This window comes from Haliaeetus albicilla, chromosome 27 (genome assembly GCF_947461875.1).
Source record: "Haliaeetus albicilla chromosome 27, bHalAlb1.1, whole genome shotgun sequence".
Taxonomy (NCBI): domain Eukaryota; kingdom Metazoa; phylum Chordata; class Aves; order Accipitriformes; family Accipitridae; genus Haliaeetus; species Haliaeetus albicilla.
The window spans coordinates 16297847-16320350 of NC_091509.1; the positions used below are offsets into that span (position 1 = coordinate 16297847).

The window sequence follows — 22504 nt, forward strand, 5'->3', positions numbered from 1 at the left end:
AAGTTACTGTCACCTGCTGCAGACTCTCTCCTATGAAAGTAAGTCACCTCAGGAGCTACTGCCCTGTGCAGGGGAATGCAGAACAAGAGCAGGTAGACTACAGAAGTCAGCCATCTGCAGAAGCTACTTTCTTGCCACTTGTAAGAACTATACCTTAGCTATATTTAGCAGGGTAATTTTATTTGACATGTGGTATATGTGCACATAGTGTTTGTGCCCTTTCCCACTGCAGTCCTCCAGGTCTTATGTGCAAAAAACAAGTCACGTGCCCACAGTTTCACCCCAAAAATTGGAGATAATTTATTAAACTTTATCACTGACTGAAAAAAGTCACTAATGTCTCATTATAATAAGTTAATGTTCTTAACAGAAAAACCCCAAGCCATAATTACTGCATTTGCTCAGACTTAATACATTTACTTTAACAGTACGGTACTCAATAGGTTCCCCTTCACAGAAGGGAGTTTTCAACCACACCGCAAGCCTCTGAATCTTCCCCACTGCTCACTCAGACAAAATAAACTTCCTGGATGGCAACTTAGCAGTCTAGCATCCCGCTCCTCTCCTCTGCAGGTCACAGCAACACCTATCCACCTTCACCACCAGCAATAGCAGAGGGAGCTGGCAGCAGACAGTGCATTCAGCTTTACAACCGCAGCCCAAGGTGTTCTCCAGACATGCTGTAGGGGCAGAGGTCTCAGCCCCACTCCCCTCAAGGAGCTGATAAAGCAACCTGGGCAGCATGAGACTTTTCTAACCCACACAGCGCTGTCTGGACACGGGCAGGGCAAATATGACACCTGACAGAGTGCTGAGATTGCACACATGGATGCAGCTCTCCCAGCACTTCCTCTGAGGGTGGAATACTGAACCCTGCTCCTCCTGGTGACACTGCACTCATCATTTCTCCTTGATCCCACAGACAGTCTCTGTGATTCTGTTCTAAGGGCAGAACAACAGAAATGCAAGTCGTTGAACAGAATGAAACTGCTAAAAAAAAAAAAGTGTCCAGAGGGACAGCACAAAAATTTTGAGTGTCCTTCCCCTTTCCACAGCCACCACCCTACAGAGTGCTCATACAGCCCTCCAACAAGCTTGGTTCCCCTGGGGCTCACCCAGTCAATTCTTAACATACAGAACACTTTTCACTCACTGTATGTTTCAGCTTCTGAATTATTAGTGCTCATGTGAGGGGACAAACAACTCTAGAAACTTTCTGCAGCCAAAGCACCCACAGTCCTGGACCCAGGAGTGCAGCCTCCAGGGAAGCTCCCCAGATACAGAGTGTTAAAGCCGCTTGGCTCCTCCTCCTCCTTGTCTAAAGACTCCTTGCAGCCAATGCATGAGAGCTACGCAGGATTTCCAAGCAGGAGTCAGTGTCCTAAACTAATCTATTCAGAACATTTGGGGGGAAATCATCTTAGCCATCTGCCTTTCATGCCTGCTCCCACACCCCCAGCCCTGCCACCAATAAGCACAAAGAAGTCAGCAAGCAAGATTCAGAATTAAAAAACCTGTGTGCCTGACCATGCATACTCCCCACTACCAGAAAAGCCTCTCCCTTCTCCACTCGCCAGCTGCAGGGAGGGCAACATTTCACGGCACTGAACAGCAGGTCCATTGCACACCTCGGGAGGCAGTTGCAGCCTTCAGCAAGGGGGCTGACAGACCCATGCTCACAGCAGCTACCATGACACTATGGAAGCACACAGCTCTTTGGTCATTAACAGCAGTCAAAGCCACTGGCATCACATCTCCAAACTGCAAAAATAAACTCTGAAGCCAGACAGCTGCCCAAACCTCGCAGAAGCTGGCCCAGCCCACCCATCCACACAACCAGAGAGAGAAACCAACACGCTGTTTTGTTACTCAGCAACCTCTATCATCCTCCTGCTTCCCCTCTTCATCCTCTTCTGTTTCTGTTTTAATCTGGGCCACTCCGAGCCGGTAGAGAGCATCGCGAATTACCACCTCCCCAGGCTGGCAGCTCTGTACGATCTCCTGGATCTGCCGATTCACAATTTCCCTGCTGGTGAGGAAGTCCATGAGGCGGTTGTAGAGGTAATAGTGCGTGGCGTTCTCAAAGGTGATGGGCCTTTGGCGGATGTTGCTAGTTTTGCTGTCATTGATAGCAGCGATGATGGCACTGTATGGCTCCAGCTCTCGGCACAGGGAGATGCAGTGATGCCGAGCCGTTGGATCTTGGTTGCTGTTCTGCTCCGAACCCGTGTGAACAATTCGGCGTGCCGACGACTTGGTGATTGGGTGCTGAACAGAGTGCTCAGCCACAGTCATGTCTACGCTGTAGTGCTGGTCTAGCAGTTCAGGGCAGGACACATACTGGGAGAGAGAGACATGCATCAGGTAGAACAAGAAGTAACTTCCCCACAGCTAAGAGGAACAAGACAAAACTACCATTTGGCTGAACTCCAGCCAGCACTATGACCCAGGACAGAGGGAAGGCTAACTGATTCAGGCTTCCCCTAAATGCCACAAAGGTGGTTCTGTATGCTCCCTCCTCACCCATATGGCCACAGAGATAATCCCAAGGCACTAGCAACTCTTCCTCTCCCATTTCTCAAGTAATCACAGTAGTTTGGGAAAAAATGAGTTGCTACGTCAAAATAACCAACATGCTCCAAAAGTTCATGATTTGAACTGTTACAATGCACTTTCAGCACAGCTCTTCCTCTTAAGGAGTGTGGACCTAACACAATGCCCAAAGCAACATATAATGCTTTCTGCTATGCTCAGAAGCTATGCACTTGCAAAGCTGTGAGTCAGGAGACACTTATCAGGTCAAATTATCTTGAGGCACAATGCAGGCTACATATACTTTTTGAATTTTTTTTAATTTATTTTTTTATTTTATATCTCACTTGAAACTTTTCCACATTGGAGTGGCATAGCAGAGTGCAAAGGTGGACATAACTAACCGTTGGAGGATCCATGGGGTCAGAGAAGCAGCCCTGTTTTTTCCCCCACATCTGAGAAGTCAGGCCAGGACAGCAGACGTCTGCACACAGCGCCACTGAAGAGGCTGTATCAACGACATACACTGGAGGCCAGTGACGTGAGGAAACCAACAAGTCCACATGATCCCGGGCATTTTCTCCTCTTACTATGTACTTTGAGCCACATACAACCTGGAAAGGAAAGGATTAACACCAAACAGCACAAAAAAACTGAAAACTTATGGGAAAAAAAGATACAGTCTTAAAAAAATTAAGCTTCCTTTCAGGTATTCCAGACAATACAGTAACCAGACAGTTACTTTCTCTAAAGATATTCTGTTTCCTCCTCATACACATTCACTTCATCTTGTTCAGGAAGAGGTGATTTTCAACTCCACCTCAGCAGCAAGATCAAAACCAGTCTTCAGATCACTAGTCAATCTTGAAATCTCCTGCAAGGCTGCTCATACTCCAAGCCCCTGAGGCACTGTATTTCATTCCCAAGGCTCAAAGAGGCCCACTCCATTGCTTCTATTTAATGAGGGAGTTCCACACTGGTAAGTCAGATAATAGTGAATAGCAAGGTAAGAAAAAACATTGTTGACTCCAGCCTTCCTTACCTGATGTGGACACACTTTGTAGATTTTCCCTCCTGTGCGATGAGCAGAGGCTTGTGTGACGCTTGTCCCATTCTGCACAAACTCATAGAGAGCCAGGAGGGAGTAGCAGAGCTGGTCCTAGAAAAGACAGGCCCCAGAGAAAGTCTGTATGTGGCTAAAATTAATGGACTCCTCCAGAGAGGGAGAAGGCTGCAGGCAAGGTCTCCCAAATCTTAATTTGCACTTCATCCAGTAACTTCCTAATCCCACACTCAGCACTGGGAGGAAGACAAGCAATTACACGACGCTGAGCCTGTGGCAAGGTAATTACAGGCTTCCTTTCTTCTAGCCCACAAAGGTTCAATTTATTTCACCATGTGTAAGTTATCCTGTAATCTGCAGGCACTCACTTCTAACCACCCCTGCCCTTAATGCAGTCAGATGAGAAGTTAATTATCTAGGATGGCAAGTGTGAATGAGGCAAAGACAGTGAAGAACAGCTCCACTCCTGGAAGCTTGTATGTCGGCAAACAAGCCATTACCTTTGTATCGGAAGCCTCCCAGGGGATGCCACACTGTGTCAGAAAGCTCTGCAGCTCTTCCTCACTGTAAGAGCTTATCAGCTCAAGCCTGAAGACTTCTTCCTGAAGGAGCCTCACCAAGGCACTCCCATTACCTGCAAAGGCAGGAAACAAGTCTCAGCACTCATTCTCAGGAAGGGAAGTCACCAAAAAAATTTCTTCTGAAGGCTACAGAAGTGGAGACTGCACAACCATCTGCCAGCAAGCAAAACCCACAAATAGTCCTATTTCCAAAGCATGTCACAGCCCACACTTCTCTTGAACCCTTCGAGAGTGAGGTCACCAGACTGAGCCCAGCAGAGTTGCAGACTCCATAAGCACTTGTCTATCCTGTCGCTTGCAACCTTTAAATGCCTGGTTGGACTGACATGAGGATAAACAAGTGACAGAAGAGCACAGAGAAATGTGATTGCAGCCTTTGGACTGAGCAGCTCCAGGCTCACCCTTCACATCTCCCTGGTTCTTTCTCTGGAGCTCCACTTCTACAAAAGCCCAGGTAGCCCTTCTGCAGCTCAGCTCTCTAAAACAGCTGCAGCCCTGTCTGCAAAGCCAATTCATATACTTGTTAAGCTTGCAAAGCCAGTTTTCCTTCTTATACCTAACACCTAAACTGTTATGGGAACCAGGTGCTAACTAAATTTAGCTCTCATACATCTGAGCTTATTCATCTCATGGTTTCTTGTTACATGCAGTCAAATGCCCTCGATATACTGAATGCTGACAACACTGATCAGGACTAGCACATCCATCTCCTAGTCTTTTTTCAAATTCTGTAAAAACTTACTCACCCTTTATTGACATCATGATAATGAGATACCAAGCACTGCCTGCAGCTTTCACAATCCAAGCATTAGTCTAACATGAAACAAATACTGACTGGCGTTCAAGTTGTGCATGCATCCCTCTGCAGTCAGACCGTATCTCATTTGCGGTGCAGTGCTCTCATGTCCCCTATGTCTCAAATGCATCAGAGCACACCAGTGCATTCAAGCTTCACTGGACAGGCCAAAGCTCAAGCTGCTAAGTATCCTGAGAACAGCTGAACGCACCCCAGCATTCTTGCCTTCTCTCAGCAGATGTAACTTTTAGAGTCATGCAATCATCGATTCTAAACTCTAAATGTCACCAAAAGACTGAAGTCACTGCCATGTAAAGCCCTCCATTAATAAGCACAACCTCAGCAATTACCTGGCACTGGTTGTGCATCCAGGTTCTTGTCCTTCTCAGTATTGATCACCATGGCTCCTCTCATCAGTGGAGGGAAGAAAGGAGCAACAATAGAGGCATCAAACTTTGTGATGGGGATGCTAGAAGGAAAAGCCACCTGCTCAATCACCTCTGTCTCCATCGTGGACCAGAAGTCTTCTACATTCACTTCACTTGATGGCAAGAATTCTGGCCAAGTAAACTAGAAAGAGCAAGAAACACACTGGTCAAATACAAATAACCATAGTTCATTTGACAGTTTTGTGTCAGCCTCACTCATTGCATGAGGACTACCCAGGAGAGTGCTCAGCCCAAATATAACAAGATGACTTCAGGCTATAGAGCTCCCCACAATCACTTTTCATTGGGGGAGAGTCAAAACCATTTATTTGACATAAAAGCCAAACATGCTGCATACTACTAGTAGGGCTTTTCTCCCCATTGGAGAAGACAGCACCTCAAGGAAACTGCTGTTAGGGAAAAAAAAGAATGCCTTCGTGTCAAAGGAAGAAGGCCAAGTTCAGCAGCTTTCATCCAAGGTCCCTACTGTCAGCGGCCGCTGGACAAAAGCTGTGGTCCAGGGACAGAGGATCTTGTTTTCCCCAAACAATACATCAACACCTCTAAGAGGAAGTGCAGGCATCACCACTCCAGCCACATCCTCTCGCCAGGCATCAGCAGAAAACTGCTCACAAAGGTCTCATGTAATTATCGTGCATTATGAAGACCAGAGTCAGCAAAAGTTATTATGATCTGCTTTGAACACGAACAGGATGTGAAGTTTGTGAAAAGCCTACCTCTATATTTTTCAGTGCCAGGACATTTTCCGCATTCCTCTGGGCTATTTCCACCTTGGGGGTTATGCCACAGATTCCACAGATCATATCATTGTAATCCCGGACTGTTAGGCACTCAAAGGCCCAGTAGCCATTGCACAGCAGTTCCTGGAGCTGAACCTGCTCATCAGGGCTCAGGCTTTTTTCTGAAAAGAGAACATGCCACTGTAACAGCTTTCACTTCCTGAAGTCAGTGGAGAGATAGTAGAACTCTCCTATGCAGAATAAAAACAAAGCTGTCCTCCAGAGAATTGTTACAAAGAACAGAGGTACTGTTGGGTTTAGGATGTGATTTAATAGAAACATACCACAGCAGAAGAGGTGAGCTTTGCCTTTTTATAACCTAACAATCAGCAGCAGATCACAGTTGGTCTAAGTGTTACAGTAAAAAACAAGTAAGAAAACCCACCAGTTTGCTCCTGAACAGAGTCCAGAATATTGCCAACAGCCACTCTGGGATCCTCTCCAAGTTTAATGTGGTTTCGGATTGCAAACAGAAGATCCAAGCTCACTAGCAACTTGTTACCCACATTGAAAAGGCCTGCAGTTAAAACAAGACAGTTACTGTCTGTAGGGTTCCAGATCTTCCTCACAAAGAAATATATTCCTTACTGATACGCAAAATACTCATACAAGTACAGTTCAGAGGATAATGGAAACATGGATAGTGCTTCTGGGACTGTTTCCTCTGCACAGGAAAGTGAGACTGCTCCTTACTGATACGCAAAATACTCATACAAGTACAGTTCAGAGGATAATGGAAACATGGATAGTGCTTCTGAGACTGTTTCCTCTGCTAGTGAGACTAGCTCCTTTCACAGACTTGCCTTTAAATTAAAAAGGCTACAAGGAACAGCAGCCTATCCATCTCCTCAGCTCCATGTGTCCTGCAGGAGGCCCACAGAGACTGCCACTGAGTCTCACTAGTCAACACTGAGAAACAACACTCTGCAGAGATATCTTTGCCTAAGATCTCAGGGGTTGCCTTGCAGAACTCAACATTTACCACTTACACAGAGGAGACCTACACCCGTGAAGCAAGGCATGGTCTTCCTCATCAAAGCATTCATACGTGTTTTTCCTCACAAATATAGATTTACTTGCAGAAGCAGCAGAAGAATAGTGCAAGTAAAAAATAATTCAAGTTTAATACATTGGGGCAGGGAATAGACTTTTCTGTGCAGACAATGCCCTCACACACTCCCAAGGCTTCTGAAGGGTTTAGACTGTAGTCATGCTGTAAGTTGGTATGCTTACATTTTTCCTACCTGTGTAAATATCAGTGAAGCTATGGAGGGCCAGACACTGCAGGTTCAAGCACACTTTGACCTGAGCTGTAACCACCTGTAATCTATTAGCTGTCAGCAGCCAGCACTCCTGAGGACCAGCAAGAGAACTGTAACAGACAACAAAACATGACTCAGAGTCAAGCCATCAGGTTTTTCAGTCCAGTCCTGCAGTAACTTAAAACATTCTTGTTGAGATCAGTTCATTAGTACGTCAGTCTAAGCCAGTTCACATCATTTCACACCAGCAAAGAAAATGCTACGTTTTAAAATGGATTCCCCTGGCAGAGTCAGGTCACTACTCACAATCTTTTAACAGCACTACAGCATCTCTCCAACTCCGTACATTGGGTGCACAGTATTTGAGAGGTGGAGAAAATCTACGGCCCCAGCTGCCCTGGGAGAAGCATCAGCCCTATTGCTGTGGGGCAACAAATGGTGACTAGTAACACATCCTACTGGACAGCCTGTCCCTGCACACACAGATTCAGAAAGGCCCGCTCCTCTACAGTACAGCTGCCGAGGAGGAAGTTCAGACAGGAAAATGCCAGTTGTGCCCCTGTGACAGAAATACAGCTGTCCACCTAGGAAAATAGGAATCAAAGTCTAAGCTGGCTCCCTCCCACTGGCAGGGGTTTAATTAAAGCCTGTGCAGGTACATGTGAGAGTCCCACACTCAGAGCATTGCCTTCATAGCATTGCAAAGCAGCCCAGCATTGAAGCAAGTATTTACAAAGCACAGGTTGGTAGAGTCACAAGGTGAGGGACCGGGTGCAAGATAGTGCTGTTCTGCAAAAATTAATAACTATAAAAACTACTTCTGCTGGAAAAATCTCAATTAGTACTAGCCTGACCAAAGCAAACATCCTTAACTGGTATCAAGAATATCTTTTTGGTTGAAGAAACACAACAGTAAACTACCCAACATTTTGCTGTGCAAAATGTTTTGGCTCATGCTTTCAGCATCAGGAGGATGTTAGGCAGACTCAGTGAGGAGATATCTTACAGGCTTTTACACAAAACTAGTTAAGGTAAGCCTAGACACTGGTAATTTCTGAAAGTCCTTCAGGTTTCAATTTGGGTATTTATTCCAAAAAAGGATTCACTCAAGCCCACACTAAGCCATGAAAAGAATGAAAACATCATAAGGAAAAAGATCCACACAGGAAATATTCAGATCAGGAAGAGAGAGAAAAGGGAAATCACATAATGCACATCTATAATCCCACAATTTTGCCTCTGTCAGCCTCAAAACATCAGACTGGGAAACAAAGAAAGGATGACTAATGAAAAGATTCTGTTTCAAGAAAAAAAAAATTACATCTAGACTTAGCCGTCACTCTTTGATCAAGCTCTCCTGCTGTATGGAAACGGTAAGTATGACAAACTACATTGCACAGGAGAAACAGAAATAGCTCATCGCTAACCACCTAACCCCTTTCCACACACTTGTAGCTTATTCAGTGTCACTTACACCAGCTTCAGTACCAGGGGCTCAAGCAAATATTATTTCAGGCACGCTTGCAACATAGAATATCAGCATGAGGTTGAAAGAGTCACAAGTCTAAAACAGAATCTTACTTCTGTCCCCCTTTGAACAATGGGCTGTTACAGAGGAGGCACTGCGCAGATGGAGACTCATAGTAGTTTGACCAGGAGGTCTGCTCTATGGTGACTGTCTCCTCACTCACGTTGGACAGGATGAGCCGCGAGCTGTTGAGTTCATGGATCAGCGTGAAGACCTCAGCCAGTTCCGACTCATTCTCTGGGATCTGCATTACCTTGCGCAGCAACTGCAGGGTGGATTGACGCTGGATCTCTTTCTGGGATGGGGTTAGGGGCTCACTGGTATTCAGCACATCAGACTGACCTGGACTGACCTCCTAGAAAGCAAGTCAAACGCTCACATATTCAACTAGGCAAGCATGGGGATGAAATATTAAGAAGCCCAAAGAAGTCATAAAAGATAGCAGAAACACAGTAACCTTTGTACCCAGTAGACTTGACTTCTACTCCACTGCTCAATCATTGACTCCAGACAGTAGCTCCAAGCCTAAGTTACTTCACCAAAAATACTTTATTACAGCCCAGCCTTTCAGGAACTCCTATAATACTGCTAGACCATCACAGATTTGCCATTAAACTGAAGTGTTAGTGCAGGGATTGAAGATCAAGAGGGTAAGGACAAGCACCAAGATGTATATAAACACTTCAATAATCCTGGCAATCCTCACTGCCTTTCTCCATAGGTTATCAGGCACATTCTCCTGTATATCATGCTCAGAGAGCCACGGCAGTCTGCACACCACTCCAGAAGCTAGAGACAAGCACTAAATGAGCGCTAGGGGCTGTGATATACAGAATACACTAATCAATTACAATTGATCAACTTTAGTCCTTAGACACACACACCCGCCCAACACACATACACTCTCTAGACAAAAATGCACAAGCACAGGAGAACTAAACTCTAGGTGGCTCAGAACACCGAGAACGCAAACAGGCTAATCTGTTTAATCACTTAAACTCTTCTGCCAACATTTCGACCTGTTTTTCTGTCTAGTCTAGCAATGAGATAAATGATCAGTCCAAAGCCCAGAGACAACAATGAACTGTGTGACAGGAATTTTAAACACATCAAGATCCAAAAAATAAGAAAAAAAAAACTAAATGAGGAAGAGACAAGCCACATGCCTCTCAAAATGCAAGCTGAGCTAAGCACACTGCTGTTCCTCAGACAGCTAGCTGCTTATGTGTGAGTTTCACACAGGCCATATCAGTTTGTTTGTTTTTTTTTTTAATAAACACTACACAGAGTTATATTCTTCAAAATAAAAAAAAAAAAAACAACTGGAAGAGTCATATTACCACACAGACTAAAATGTAGTCTGTCTATATGCCGAGTAGGCATTTCAGCTAAGAACAGAACAGCTCCTCTTTTTTTATTTTAAATAAAACAATTCTGTACAAGAAAAGCTAATCTTTGAAATTTCAAATGCCAAAAAACCCCCCAAAACCAAATCCCAGAATTCATTATTTACATCCATGTAGAACAGCAGACAATTGAAAAACATCTTTCTATAACAGAAAAAAATACTACATCCAGAAATAAATTCAGGCTGGAAGTAAAGTTGCACTACAAACCCCTAAAAATAGGAAGCTCTAATACAAGATGTACTGACTTAACTGACATTAGCCACAAAATGGTCACAAAGCAGAGCATACTTGGGAGTTTCTTGATGAAGTCTGAAGTTCAACAAAGCTGACACAACAAACGTGACTTCAGGGGTGATTTCCCCAGCGTTTACCAACACGTCATAAGCATTTTTAAGCTACAGAGACATCCAGTGGTAGAACTGAGTTCACTCAGTCTCATTCCCAGCCTGAAGCACCATTGTTGCAGGAGTTGGACAGTACAAACATCATCACAAGTATTTTCAATAGGACATTATTCTGTTAGAAAAGCTTACCATAATGAAAAAAAATTAACATGTTCCCATGGGCACCTGCAAACTAAGGTATTTCCCTGCCCACCCCACAACAGCTATTTGATAAGACAAACTATTCTGAACCTTACCAGGGATTTTGCTGTTTTCTCCGCTCTGTCTTTGGCAAGATTGTATCCACAGCTTGGACAGATTCGTGGTTTGTGCCTGTTTGTATACACGTAATTACAAGAGGGGTTCTTGCATTTCCCTCTGCCACGTGATGTTGCCAATCCCAAATCCTGAATGACACAAAAAAGATGTTTGCTAACCTTGACTTTTAGATGCATTAGACTTTTAGCAGTTGGACTCAATGGCCTTAAAGGTCCTTTCCAACCTAAATCATTCTGTGCCAGCAAGATTCTAGAGAAGTGTGCTTGAATATCATACATTTTTTCCCCACTTCATAACACCTCATTTAAAGGTCAAATAGCAGGCCCTATCACCTTGCACAGAATACTTTAACTGGCACTCAAACATTTTGGGGCCAGTTCCCCAGACCACAAACACTTGCAGATTAAATTGATTCAGAAACCACTGATCCTCCCTGCTGAACTCAAGGAGGGGATGGGGATTATGCTAGGACATGAAGAAAAATCCATTTCTTAACAAGATCCCAAACACGACTGCAACAGAGTACAGTCACCCTGGATTAGGTTGACAGATGGCATAAGAAGTACAGATTGTCTCACATTAAACGTGAGAGGCATTTCTGCAAGTCAGTAAAACAAAAGTCACAGAATGGTCTCATCCCAGAGGTGACACTCCCCACAGCATAAGTCAGACCATCTGAAAAATCCTCACCAAAGTTACGGTGCAGCTGTACTTGTAGGAAGGGAATATGTCCGGTTTAACCTCCACTACCTTAACCTGAGATGCCCTGCTGGTCAAAGCACTGTGGAGCTAGAGATTGAAAGCAGAAAAAAACCACACTCATGAGACACCTACTACTGAATACATATATCCTGTAAGCAATACCTATTAGCATTTCCCCCCCCCAAGAAATCAATTAATGTTCATTATTAATGTTCATTTAATATCAGAGGACTACAACACACTGTTTTGCATACTAAGGCATTACAATTCAAACAGAAGTATTCCAGCATCTTGGCATAATCAGTCATATTTCACAGGTGAAAGACTCTGTACTCAGTATTGCACGTCAGATTATCAAAGCACTAGCAGATCCTCAAAACGTCTTCTTGAAGGACTGGGAGGTTCTCCAAGCAGCCAACACAAGGATTGTCCAACAGCATCTCTCAGTTCAGTTCCTACACTCAGCCATCTAGCATTCATGCTGCTTCCAAGCCAAACCATAAAAACTGCCAGTCACAGATATCATCATAAGGCTGCTACATTTTTGTGTTCTATTTCTCACCACCCAGGTCATATCCCTCACCCGAGGAAAAAAAAAAAAAAACAGGAAAATAATATGCATTTGAAGAACAAACCATAGGTACCTTTCGCTCCTCGGCACTTGGTGGCTGCAGAATTGACTGGCCCAATTGTTTCAGCGTACTTGGCTTCAAGCCTGATGTTCTCACAGGGGAATGTTTGTCTTGAAGGAGGAAAGGGATGCAGCAGGTTAGATATGAGAAAACAGGTCCTGTTTTGTTCTGACATCTTTGGTAAATGCCACCATAGTCATGTGAGATTTTTCCTCTAAACTTTAAATGACCCAAGCAGGTGTTTCATGGCCCATTTACTGCACTCTCAGAGATAAAGAGAATGTTTTTTTCTAGTGTAGGTCACTATCTCCCTTCAGATATACCTTATTATTTGACAGAGACCACTTCAACGTGGTGAAGGCAGACAACCGCTCCCAAAGCATACCAGAGAATACTGCTTTTACCGGTATTTGCAAAGGCCTGTCTGTTGCTAGGCTGCTCGGTGCTGGCTTCTCTCCCCACACTGGCTGGTGCAGGCAGAATGGCTCGCATGGGTCTTGCTGCAGCCAGCAAGGAGGGCTTGGGTCTTTGCTTACTCTTTACTTCTTGCCCTTTGTGTGTAGCAGCTGGAGCATCAATTCTGAAAGACAAGAGCTAAAACTGGAAAAAAAATTCCATCAATTCCCCCTCAGCCTCAACTTTCTCCTCTTCCCTGAACTGTGCTTTATTAGCATAATAATCACAGCAGTAGAAAGGAGAAATAGCGCTAAGGATACATCTGCCCTGTGACTACAATTTAATTGTCACTTTAAAAAAAAAATTAGCTCTGATGGACAAAATCTCAAAGGAACAATCCTGAACTGGCACAAAACAGACAGCAAACACAATAGGTCTTACAGGAAGCACTGCCAACAGCCTTCAATTTCTTGGATTCATCCCATCAGCACACAACAGACATCATATACTCCCATAACGTATGGAAAACTGACTCACCCCATTGGCTTTTTTGCAGAGGCATTTGAACTCGGCACCTCAGAAGACGGTGGCATCCCCAGCCCTACGCTATCTTTTTCTGCCTGCTCTGAAGAAGAGTCTCCTTGCCGTTGGCTCTCTTGACCCAGCATCACTCCAACAGCACTCCCTCTGTCTTCAGCAAGCACATTGTTTGCAAAAATGTGAGCCTCAGAGATGATCACTTCCTCCCACTCCGTCTCCTGCATTTGCCCTCCAACAGGCACAGCATTCAGCAGCTGGCTGACAGCTTCAGAGCTTTCCAAAGCAGACTTGGAGGTACTCTCACTAACAGCTGCCGGTTCTGTGAATACTGTCTGTTGACCTCTTTTAGCTGCCGGAGTTTTAACAGAGGTGCCTGAATTTGGCTCAGATTTGCTTTTTGGTTGCTTTTCCTGGAAACAAAAAGATAGTCACACTTCAGAGCTTTAGACTTTCACAGATAACTAAGTTCCTTTCACATATGCCAGGTGTTCCATGGCCTATTTAATGCTGGATCAAAACAGCAAAATCCTAAGTGTTTAAGCAGTGAATTGTACAAGAGCAGAAAGACATCATCTCCTACGACAGCAAAGTCCCTGTTAACATTTTATCTAGCCTCCTGGCCCTTCATGTATTATTTTTAGATACTGTTTACTTTGAAGAATCAATCTTTCTTAAACTCCCTCAAATATCACTATTAGCATCAACAACACAAACTCACCCACCACCCTCTGTAACAAGGACCCATCTCCTACGCTCCCCTTTCCTAGCTTCAGGGCTCTGACACTGTCTGTTCTTCCATGCTATTGAGGAACCAAAAGAAGCTAGATAAAGAACTTGTTATCTTTTGGATACGTGTATTCAGAAAAGCATGCATTTGAGCAAGTCAGGAAACAGAAAATTAATTAGGAAGGTTTTTTGACTTTAAGAAAAACATTACCTTCAAGACTAAGGCTACAGGAACCATGTATTGGGGTCAACAAAGGTATGATGGAACACTGAATTAGTAATATGCAAAAAGATATCAGAAATGGAATCAAGTTTCTGGCACGATAAACACATTAATTCTAAGCTCTCTACAGAGTTCATACTCAGAAGGATAATCTTGGTTTTTAAAAACAGACATCTTACAACCTAGTCCTTTTACTTTCTAAGGAACAGGAACGTATGTATATATAGTTTCAGTTCTACTGATGTTATTACCGGTTAAAAAAAAACTGCTGGTGTATGCTTCTCCCAAGGCATGACACCATAAAAACAGGTGGAACTGTTTACGCAAACATGTTCCCAGAAGAGCAGAATAAAACTGCAAGACAGGAAGAAAACTCCCTCTAAAACCTTTCAGTTTTAATCAATGTAGGATTTAACAGAAGCAGGCACGCCACATTCAGGCAGAAATACATTTTTGCAGCTGGCCATCTATCTACTTCGGCAGGTTTACAGGACAAAAACTAAGATACCATCAACACTATTTGTATCCTACCACGTAGGAAGCCCAGCCTTCAGCTCACACACTACAGAGCTTGTAAGCTGCCTAAAAAAGTTCTTGCCCCTAAATGTTTAATGGATCTAGACACAAAACAAAGGAGGTTCAGAACAAATCCACATAAAGCCGCTGAATGTCAATGCAAATTTTCACACTGAGAACATCCTTTAACTTGTGCCCGAGGAGCCTTGTTTCAGACAGAAATTTAATGAACTCACATCTGCTCAGATCCGACTAATTACCATGACATTGCCAAGGTTTAAGGAGCAAGTGTTTTTTGCTGTATATAGCTAGCAGAGATGCCAATAACTTAAGCAGAGTAGGTATCACCTGGAGAAAGACTTTTCCGCTCAAACTTCACAACTCCACCAACACTCGTAAATTTCCTTCCAGCCAAAGGTCAGAACATCATGAATGATCAGACAAAAGGCCATGAGTCAACAATACCCAGCAGCACTTCAGCTTCCACTAGATCAACTTTATTAGCTAGCTCCCAAAGGATCATATACCTACTACAGTTGAGACTTGTTCCTCCTTTCTGTTGAAAAAACGATGTTGAAAAACCACAGAAAACCTCAATTCATAGAAGAACTTCAAACACAGATAAGTTACCACAAAACAAATGGTTCACTCAAATTCCTGAGCTTAGCTAGGGCTGTAGCAGGAAGAACAGGCAATGCCTTCCAGGAACTATAATGCAGGCAGAGGGCCAGAAGAATGTGTATCCTCTCAGTGAGAGTTACCAAATGCAGCCCCATCTATTCTAGCTGACACCATTACAAGTGGCATCTTTACCCAAGGTGTGGTGATTACAGGTCTGTCTCACCTTGGCCAAGTGTCCTCTGCAATGGTGACTTGCTCCAGCACAAGCACTGGAACACAAGTGCAGGGATCAATTCTGGCATATCTGACCTCCTGTGCTAGACCTACAGGTCTAGAAATATCACAGGCATCACTAAAACAGCACTTTTTGTCTGAAAATCAGGGAAGGAAAGGCAAATTTACCTTTGGGATCCATTTCCCTCCCAGGAAGTTCCCACATGTCGGGCATTTTGGTGGCTTATGCCTGGTGACGTAAGTGAAGGAACAGCCAGGATTGGTGCAATTTCCATGTCCCCTGCGAGTATACGTGGTTGTCTGAAACGAGAGTTGTCAAGAATTTCTCTACAGAGCTGAAAAACACAAAGCTGTGCTCATCACTCCCTTTTTCCTCGTAAGCACTTTACAAACATTATTCAGCAAATCACCCACCCTCCACTATTATTCCTTTTACTGATCAACCACCACACAGCTGGATCAGAGTGAGTCAGCACCATAACTACTCTGAGTCTAAATGCTCCGTCTATACAAGAGCCTTCAGTATTACCAGAATTTAGATCAAACTGCAGAGCAGAGATGAACAATGCCTATAACCTACTGGAGAAGCTAACCTTGCATTGACAGTGATGTAACAGTTCTCTTATGAATATGAAAAAGTCATAATAAGATGGTATAAGAATGATTCAAACAGCAGTCCACAGTGAGGCAAGATGTGATTAACAGACTCATGTCAACAGGGTGACAAGACTTGAAGACAAGCACTCATGATGCAGAGGCAGCTGTCATCAGTAATTTGTTGTTGTATGCAGTGGTCAAGTACTCCCTGGTGCTTTACTGTAACTTGCTATAAACTACTCTAACCCCAGCAGCACCACCAGGCACTATTTATAAAGACAACTAAAGCAGAACCTGTCATCTTTGCCAGGACAACTGCATCAACACATTGAGTTTTTATCAGCACAGCACTTCTCAATATTCTGTACTCAACACTCCCAAGAGAGCTGTTGTGCCATAAGTCCCTAACTATGTACATTTTTTTCTAGAAATGCAAATGTTGCTGTCAAAGAAATGAGACAATTTAAGCTAGGTTCTTCTCAGGAACAAAAACCTGAGGTATTTCCATTCCCCCAAGACACCTGGAAGAATATCACACCATGCACCACTATAAATATCTGCAATGTTCCACCAGCTGGAAGCACAGAGAACCTGGAAAAGATTTGATGCTAGCTTATACAACACAGAAGCTGCAGTGCTGACTGTACAATGAGGTCCTACAATGTGTATTGGGTCTGCGTGGCAAGGTTTTGGTAGCTGTGGTTACAGGGGTGGCTTCTGTGAGAAGCTGCTAGAAGCTTCCCCTATGTCCGACAGAGCCAGTGCCAGCCGGCTCCAAGATGGACCCGCTGCTGGCCAAGGCCGAGCCCATCAGCAATAGTGGTAGCACCTCTGGGGTAACAGATTCAAGAAGGGAAAAAAGGTTGCTGCAGCACAGAAACTGCAGATGGAGAGAGAAGTGAGAACATGTAAGACAAACAACCCTGCAGACCTCCAGGTCAGTGAAGAAGGAGGGGGAGGAGGTGCTCCAGGCACCGGAGCGGAGATTCCCCTGCAGCCCGTGGTGATGAAGACCATGGTGAGGCAGGCTGTCCCCCTGCAGCCCATGGAGGTCCACGGTGGAGCAGATATCCACCTGCAGCCCATGGAGGACCCCACGCCGGAGCAGGTGGATGCCCGAAGGAGGCTGTGACCCCATGGGAAGCTTGTGCTGGAGCAGGCTCCTGGCAGGACCTGCAGATCTGTGGAGAGAGGAGCCCACAGAGCAGGTTTTCTGGCAGGACTTGTGACCCCACGGGGGACCCACGCTGGAGCAGTGTGCTCCTGAAGGACTGCACACTGTGGAAGGGACTTATGCTGGAGAAGTTCATGAAGACCTGCAGCCCATGGGAAGGACCCATGTTGGAGAAGTTCATGGAGGACTGTCTCCCATGGGAGGGACCCCACGCTGGAGCAGGGGAAGAGTGTGAGGAGTCCTGCCCCTGAAGAGGAAGGAGCAGCAGAGATAACGCATGATGAACTGACAGTAACCCCCATTCCCCGTCCCCCTGCGCTGCTGCGGGCGGGTAGGTAGAGAATTCGGGAGTGAAGCTGTGACCCGGAAGAAGGGGCGGTGGGGGTGGGTAGGTGTTTTAAGATTTGGTTTTATTTCTCATTACCCTACTCTGGTTTGACTGGCAACAAATTAAGTTAATTTTCCCTAAGTCAAGCCTGTTTTGCCCATGACAGTAATTGGTTGAGTGATCACTCCCTGTCCTTATCTCAACCCATGAGCCCTTCGTTGTATTTTTCTCTTCCCTGTCTCGCTGAAGAGGGGAGTGATAGAGCGGCTTTGGTGGGCACCTGGCGTCCAGCCAGGGTCAACCCATCACAGAAATACAGGTGGCTGGAGTAGTTAGATTAGAGAAATAACACTATTCTTCCATATGCAACAGGCCACACAACCTTTTACATGGGTTCTCAAAACCTTATGTCACTGCTCCTCTCCTGTCACATGGCCAAAGAGACAGCCATCCACGAGACTGAGGAGCTCATGTTTTCCTGTCACAAGGGCAGATTCTTGCCCTTAAAGGGATGGACACTGGCTTTTTATGAAGACAAATATGCATCCAAGTAGCAGACATAGATGGCTACACAGACCCTGAAAAGGGCAACACAGAAACTGCCATTGGCCAGATGTGTTGTGATAGCGTTATCTACTCCATCCGTTTCCAAGAACTCCTTGAGGGAAGAAGGCCGCAGAAACAGGCCCCTATAAGACACTCTAGGAAGTCAGAGACCCCCATTAAAATGCATAAGGCATAAAACCAGGGACAAGAAATGTATCAACTGACATGATGACTCCAAACTGGATTATCTTTAAGAACTGAACCATGATCAAACCCTTCCTACTCCAACACCTTTAAGACAATCCTATGGTAATATATCCATACCTTAAAATATCATACAAGACTCTGAATTTCTTACCAATTTAATTGACGCTGGGTTCTCCACAACAGAATGAGCTGGCAAAGGTAACATAATAAACTGTGTAGCAGGTGTGGAGGAGCTACTCTCTTCAGTATCCTAAAATGAAGTCAAAGGGAAGATAGATGCAGAAAACAAGAGACATGGTGACCTGTGTCCCACCCTCTCATGAACACTACCATTGAACATATGTCTTAAGGACTGATGAAACCAGAAAAGAAGAGCAATCATTTCAAAAGCAATGGCCTTACCAGCTCTACTCTGGAAATTACCGAACTCTTCATAGCTTGAAATTGAAAACAGCAAACCTTATTCTGTGAAGAATTGGATCTTCTATAACCAATCCCTAACACCTCAGCTTAAAAGGACTCCCTTCTACCTCTCTGCAACCAAGAGAACAGCTACCAGGAGCACAGAGGTAACATTTTCTTCTCCCCAAAATCTTGTATTCCAACTGCGGAACCCACCCCAAGTATCGCTATAAGAAACAATTAAAAAGACTCAAGCAGTCATCTTAAGACACAAGCACTATCAGCATATGGCAGAGTCAATCTGCAAGCAGAGACGCTGTAATCACTGAGTTACAAAAGTTGCTGTTTCCCTCACCACTGAGCAATGGGTGCAATACAGGCACACTGGGCAATACAGGTTCTCCTGCAGCCACCAAGGATCTTAAGTAAAATGTGTTAAACAGCACTGGGACATTTCAGGTGAGACTCTGGCAGGAGTCTGAGTGTCACTAGAACAACTTACCCTCCCAGTCACCACGGTCACCACAGACACACCATCTGAAACCTGAGGACGGGCCACAGCGATGCTCCCGTTGGAGATGTCTGTGGAGCTGCTAACTAGAGTCTCTTCAATAACCACCCGAGCTGTCTGATACGGTTGCCCTTCTATTTCCAAAGAAGCCTCATCCAAGAGGATATCTCCAGCCACTTTCTCTGTCACAGGCCCAACATAGTGAGAGAGGACCTCTGATGCAACCACTTCTTCCACAGCATCGGACTGACCAAAGGAAGCAGTCTCTTCTGCTAGTCCTTCAATGGCAATGCACTGCTCAGCAATGCCAACATGGCTTGAGTCCACAGAAAGGATGTTTTGCACAGCATCACGGGAGACATTTGTAATATTAGTGGAAGCTGTTAACCCTTCAGACGGTGCCTGACCCTGTGTCACACACAGTTCCAGTGACTGCCTGCTCCTGTCTTCTTGAAGAGTGGTTTTAGGAATAATTATATAATCTGAGCGAGGAAGAATCTTACGGAAACCTGGAATGTCTGGAACTACCGCAGTTCGAGTGGAGACCTTAGAGTTCTGTTGGCAAAAACAGAGTATGGAATAAATGAATATGAGAAAAGGAAAAGATTCGATTCTCAGTCCTGCTATTTTAATGCCTAAAGTTTAAATGGTTTCCTGAAGTAGTTTGCTGGGAATTTCTCCACATGACAGAGCCTGCAGAATCCCTCTGAGCCCTGGTTTTATCATCCACTTTACCATCAATCACCCTGACGACATGACACAAAAATAACTACCATCCCTGTCAGCGGGTACTAGACATATCCTTCTTGAAATTATCCCTTGACTGAACAGAAGGCAAAAGCAAGAGACAGTGGCCTCACACACTGCTTCTTTATAGGCTGTCCTAAGCAGAAATACAAACTGGAATCTGCAGTTAAATGATTCTCCCACACACAGTGCTGTGTAAGCAGTTAAGTGCCTCTCTCTTCGCGTGGCAAAGAACTGCCAGAAAGTTGACTTACCGGGTCCAATCCCTCTTTCTCTAGCTTGGCCTTCTCCAAGTAATAGCTTTTTTCAGCCACACTGAGCAACCTCCAGCTCTCACTGATCTTTTTGTTGATTTCAGATTGAGGGAGGTGGGGGAGCTCTTGCTGTACTTTCAAGTAAATATCATAATAGTAGAGAAGGTAAGCAGATCTGAAACACAACCAAAGACTGAAACGTTAACATCATTCTATATAAATTCCTTTGGAAAAAGAAATCCACAAGGTTTACATTTGTTTCAATGTCAAATGACAAGCATGTTACATTCAATTCTACTTGTAAGTGCATTTTTTAACCAAATGAAAACTAAGATTCTGAGGAGAATCTCTGCAGTAAGGAGAAAGAGCCTAAGGTAAATTATTCTGGGGTACAAAAACTTTAGGTCAAGCAATGGTAGCACCCGTAAAGACAAGGACATCAGAGTGGGCCCAAAATGCCAGGCTAATGTTTTACACATGATGTTTTACACTATGAAGCGTTCCAAGTGTACTGCAAAGTTCACTCTTGTCAGAAACAAGGAAAACTGCTTCCATACCCTAGACAGCAGCTAAATGAAGACAGAAAGAACTTACCTAGGCTTCTTGGCTTTTTCTCCATGATCACCAGTACTTTTATATTTCTTTTTCTTCTTAGATGGCACTGGTGATGTGTAAGTGTAAGTTCCCTCTATTTCCTCCATTACCACAGTTACTTCAGTGCCATCATATGGAGCCTCCATTGCTAAAAATACATATTTTATGTTATGCACTTGTCAAGGCATACAACATTTCTCCCAACAAAAACCACTCTTAATCACCTCTGCAAGCTGACGGCATCACTGGCATCTAAGTTTGACTTTAATTAACCAAGATAACTACATGTCAGCTATTCATCTATTTTTAGAAGAAAACACCTCTATCACTATGACCTCAATACCATCAGTTCAGCACAGACACGCTGCACCTGCACTTAAAAGCTGCAATTCTCCAGGAACCTCTCAGGTAAGTTTGATAACCTAGAACGAGCCTTACGCCCAGCAAGCAGGTGTCCAGCTACAAGATGTCACAGCCACGCTCACAAAAAGCAAGGCCAGAGCCTGCATAAGCACGGAAGCCTCATAATCCTCTTACCCACCACAAGATCTCCGAGGCTCCTCGCTTAACACCGATGATGGCTCCAGCCTCCGGGGCGCTGGGAGGCAGAGAGGACACAAGAAGCCTCAGGAGATAAAGGGCAACGCTACCTGGGCTCAGGGGCAGCCCACGCATGACCCACGCCTCGACCCCACGCCGTCACTAATCCCGGGCACGCCAAAGCCCGTTAAACCGAAGTCCCGTCTCCTCCACAGCGGCCGAGGCGGAGCGGGGAGAAGAGGAGAGGGGTCCCCTTCGTGCCCTGGTGAACCTGCCCCCTCCCGGCCCCCGCCCAGGTGCCCCCAGAGGATAGGCCCTGGCGCCTCGGCCACTCACTGGGCAGCACCGGGGAGGAGCGGCCGGACAGGCAGCGAGCTGTGGTCACGTCCCAGCCGGGGGGCAGCGGCGCGGAGGAGGCAGCGCCGGAGCTACGGGCCAGCCGCATAGAGAAGAGCGGGCGGACGGGCTAGGCGGGGCGGGCAGCCCCGGCATGCTGGGCCGGCTGCCAGGCCGGGCCCGGGCCGCGGGTCGGGACGGGCCAGCACCGGACCCTCCGCCTCAGCGGCCCCTCACCGCCGCCGCCACCGGAAGTGCTCGCGGCAACAGCATCCGGGTCGCGGCGTCACGGCTGGAGGGGGCGGGGCCCCGCCAGTGGGAAGGGCGGGGTCGGGGCGGGACGGTGGCCGGGGGGGGTCAGGCTTCCTGCGTGTGCGCGGCGTCCCTTCGCGTTGGGGCGGGGAGGCGCGCGCGGTTCCCGCCAATTCTCCTCAGGGGGGCGCGGGGAGGCGGGAGCTGGTCAGGGGGGAGCGCAGCACAATTAGAGCGCAATTAGCGAAGGGCTCAGGCCGCTGGAAGCGGGGAGTGCTCTCTGCAGGATTAGCACCGTATTCTTGCGTTCTTCGGGGGTGCTAGGCAGACTTTTGGTCTGCCTTTCCACAGGTTTTCTCCCTCCT

At 45.6% G+C, this 22504-nt stretch overlaps 1 protein-coding gene across 3 annotated transcripts; it reads right to left on the reverse strand.

Moving 5' to 3' along the window:
• Positions 1–272: 272 nt before the first annotated feature.
• HMGXB3 (HMG-box containing 3) lies at positions 273–22152 on the reverse strand. 3 transcript variants are annotated; one of them, XM_069772786.1, is made up of 20 exons: positions 21888–22152; positions 21012–21159; positions 20418–20592; positions 19408–19971; positions 18655–18753; positions 15820–15951; positions 13329–13741; positions 12800–12975; positions 12408–12505; positions 11752–11850; positions 11040–11189; positions 9044–9345; positions 7445–7572; positions 6586–6717; positions 6138–6322; positions 5323–5542; positions 4096–4229; positions 3575–3691; positions 2937–3146; positions 273–2340 (listed from the first exon to the last, which is right to left on the reverse strand). In XM_069772786.1, the coding sequence occupies exons 1-20, from the start codon at positions 21994–21996 to the stop codon at positions 1870–1872; spliced, it is 4062 nt and encodes a 1353-aa protein (XP_069628887.1). In that variant the 5' UTR covers positions 21997–22152; the 3' UTR covers positions 273–1869. The 3 variants fall into 3 exon arrangements, with proteins under 3 accessions (XP_069628887.1, XP_069628889.1, XP_069628888.1); XM_069772788.1 differs by lacking the exon at positions 21888–22152 and adding an exon at positions 21553–21786; XM_069772787.1 differs by lacking the exon at positions 21888–22152 and adding an exon at positions 21549–21786.
• Positions 22153–22504: the final 352 nt, after the last annotated feature.

Excerpts from the sequence above, each read along its gene's own strand:
- HMGXB3 (XM_069772786.1), bottom strand. The coding sequence starts at position 21,996 with ATGCGGCTGGCCCGTAGCTCCGGCGCTGCCTCCTCCGCGCCGCTGCCC. Across the intron at positions 20,593-21,011 it reads GAAAAAGCCAAGAAGCCTAG|ATCTGCTTACCTTCTCTACT; the intron begins GTAAGTTCTTTC and ends GTTGTGTTTCAG. Across the intron at positions 6,718-7,444 it reads CTTCACTGATATTTACACAG|GCCTTTTCAATGTGGGTAAC; the intron begins GTAGGAAAAATG and ends TTTTAACTGCAG.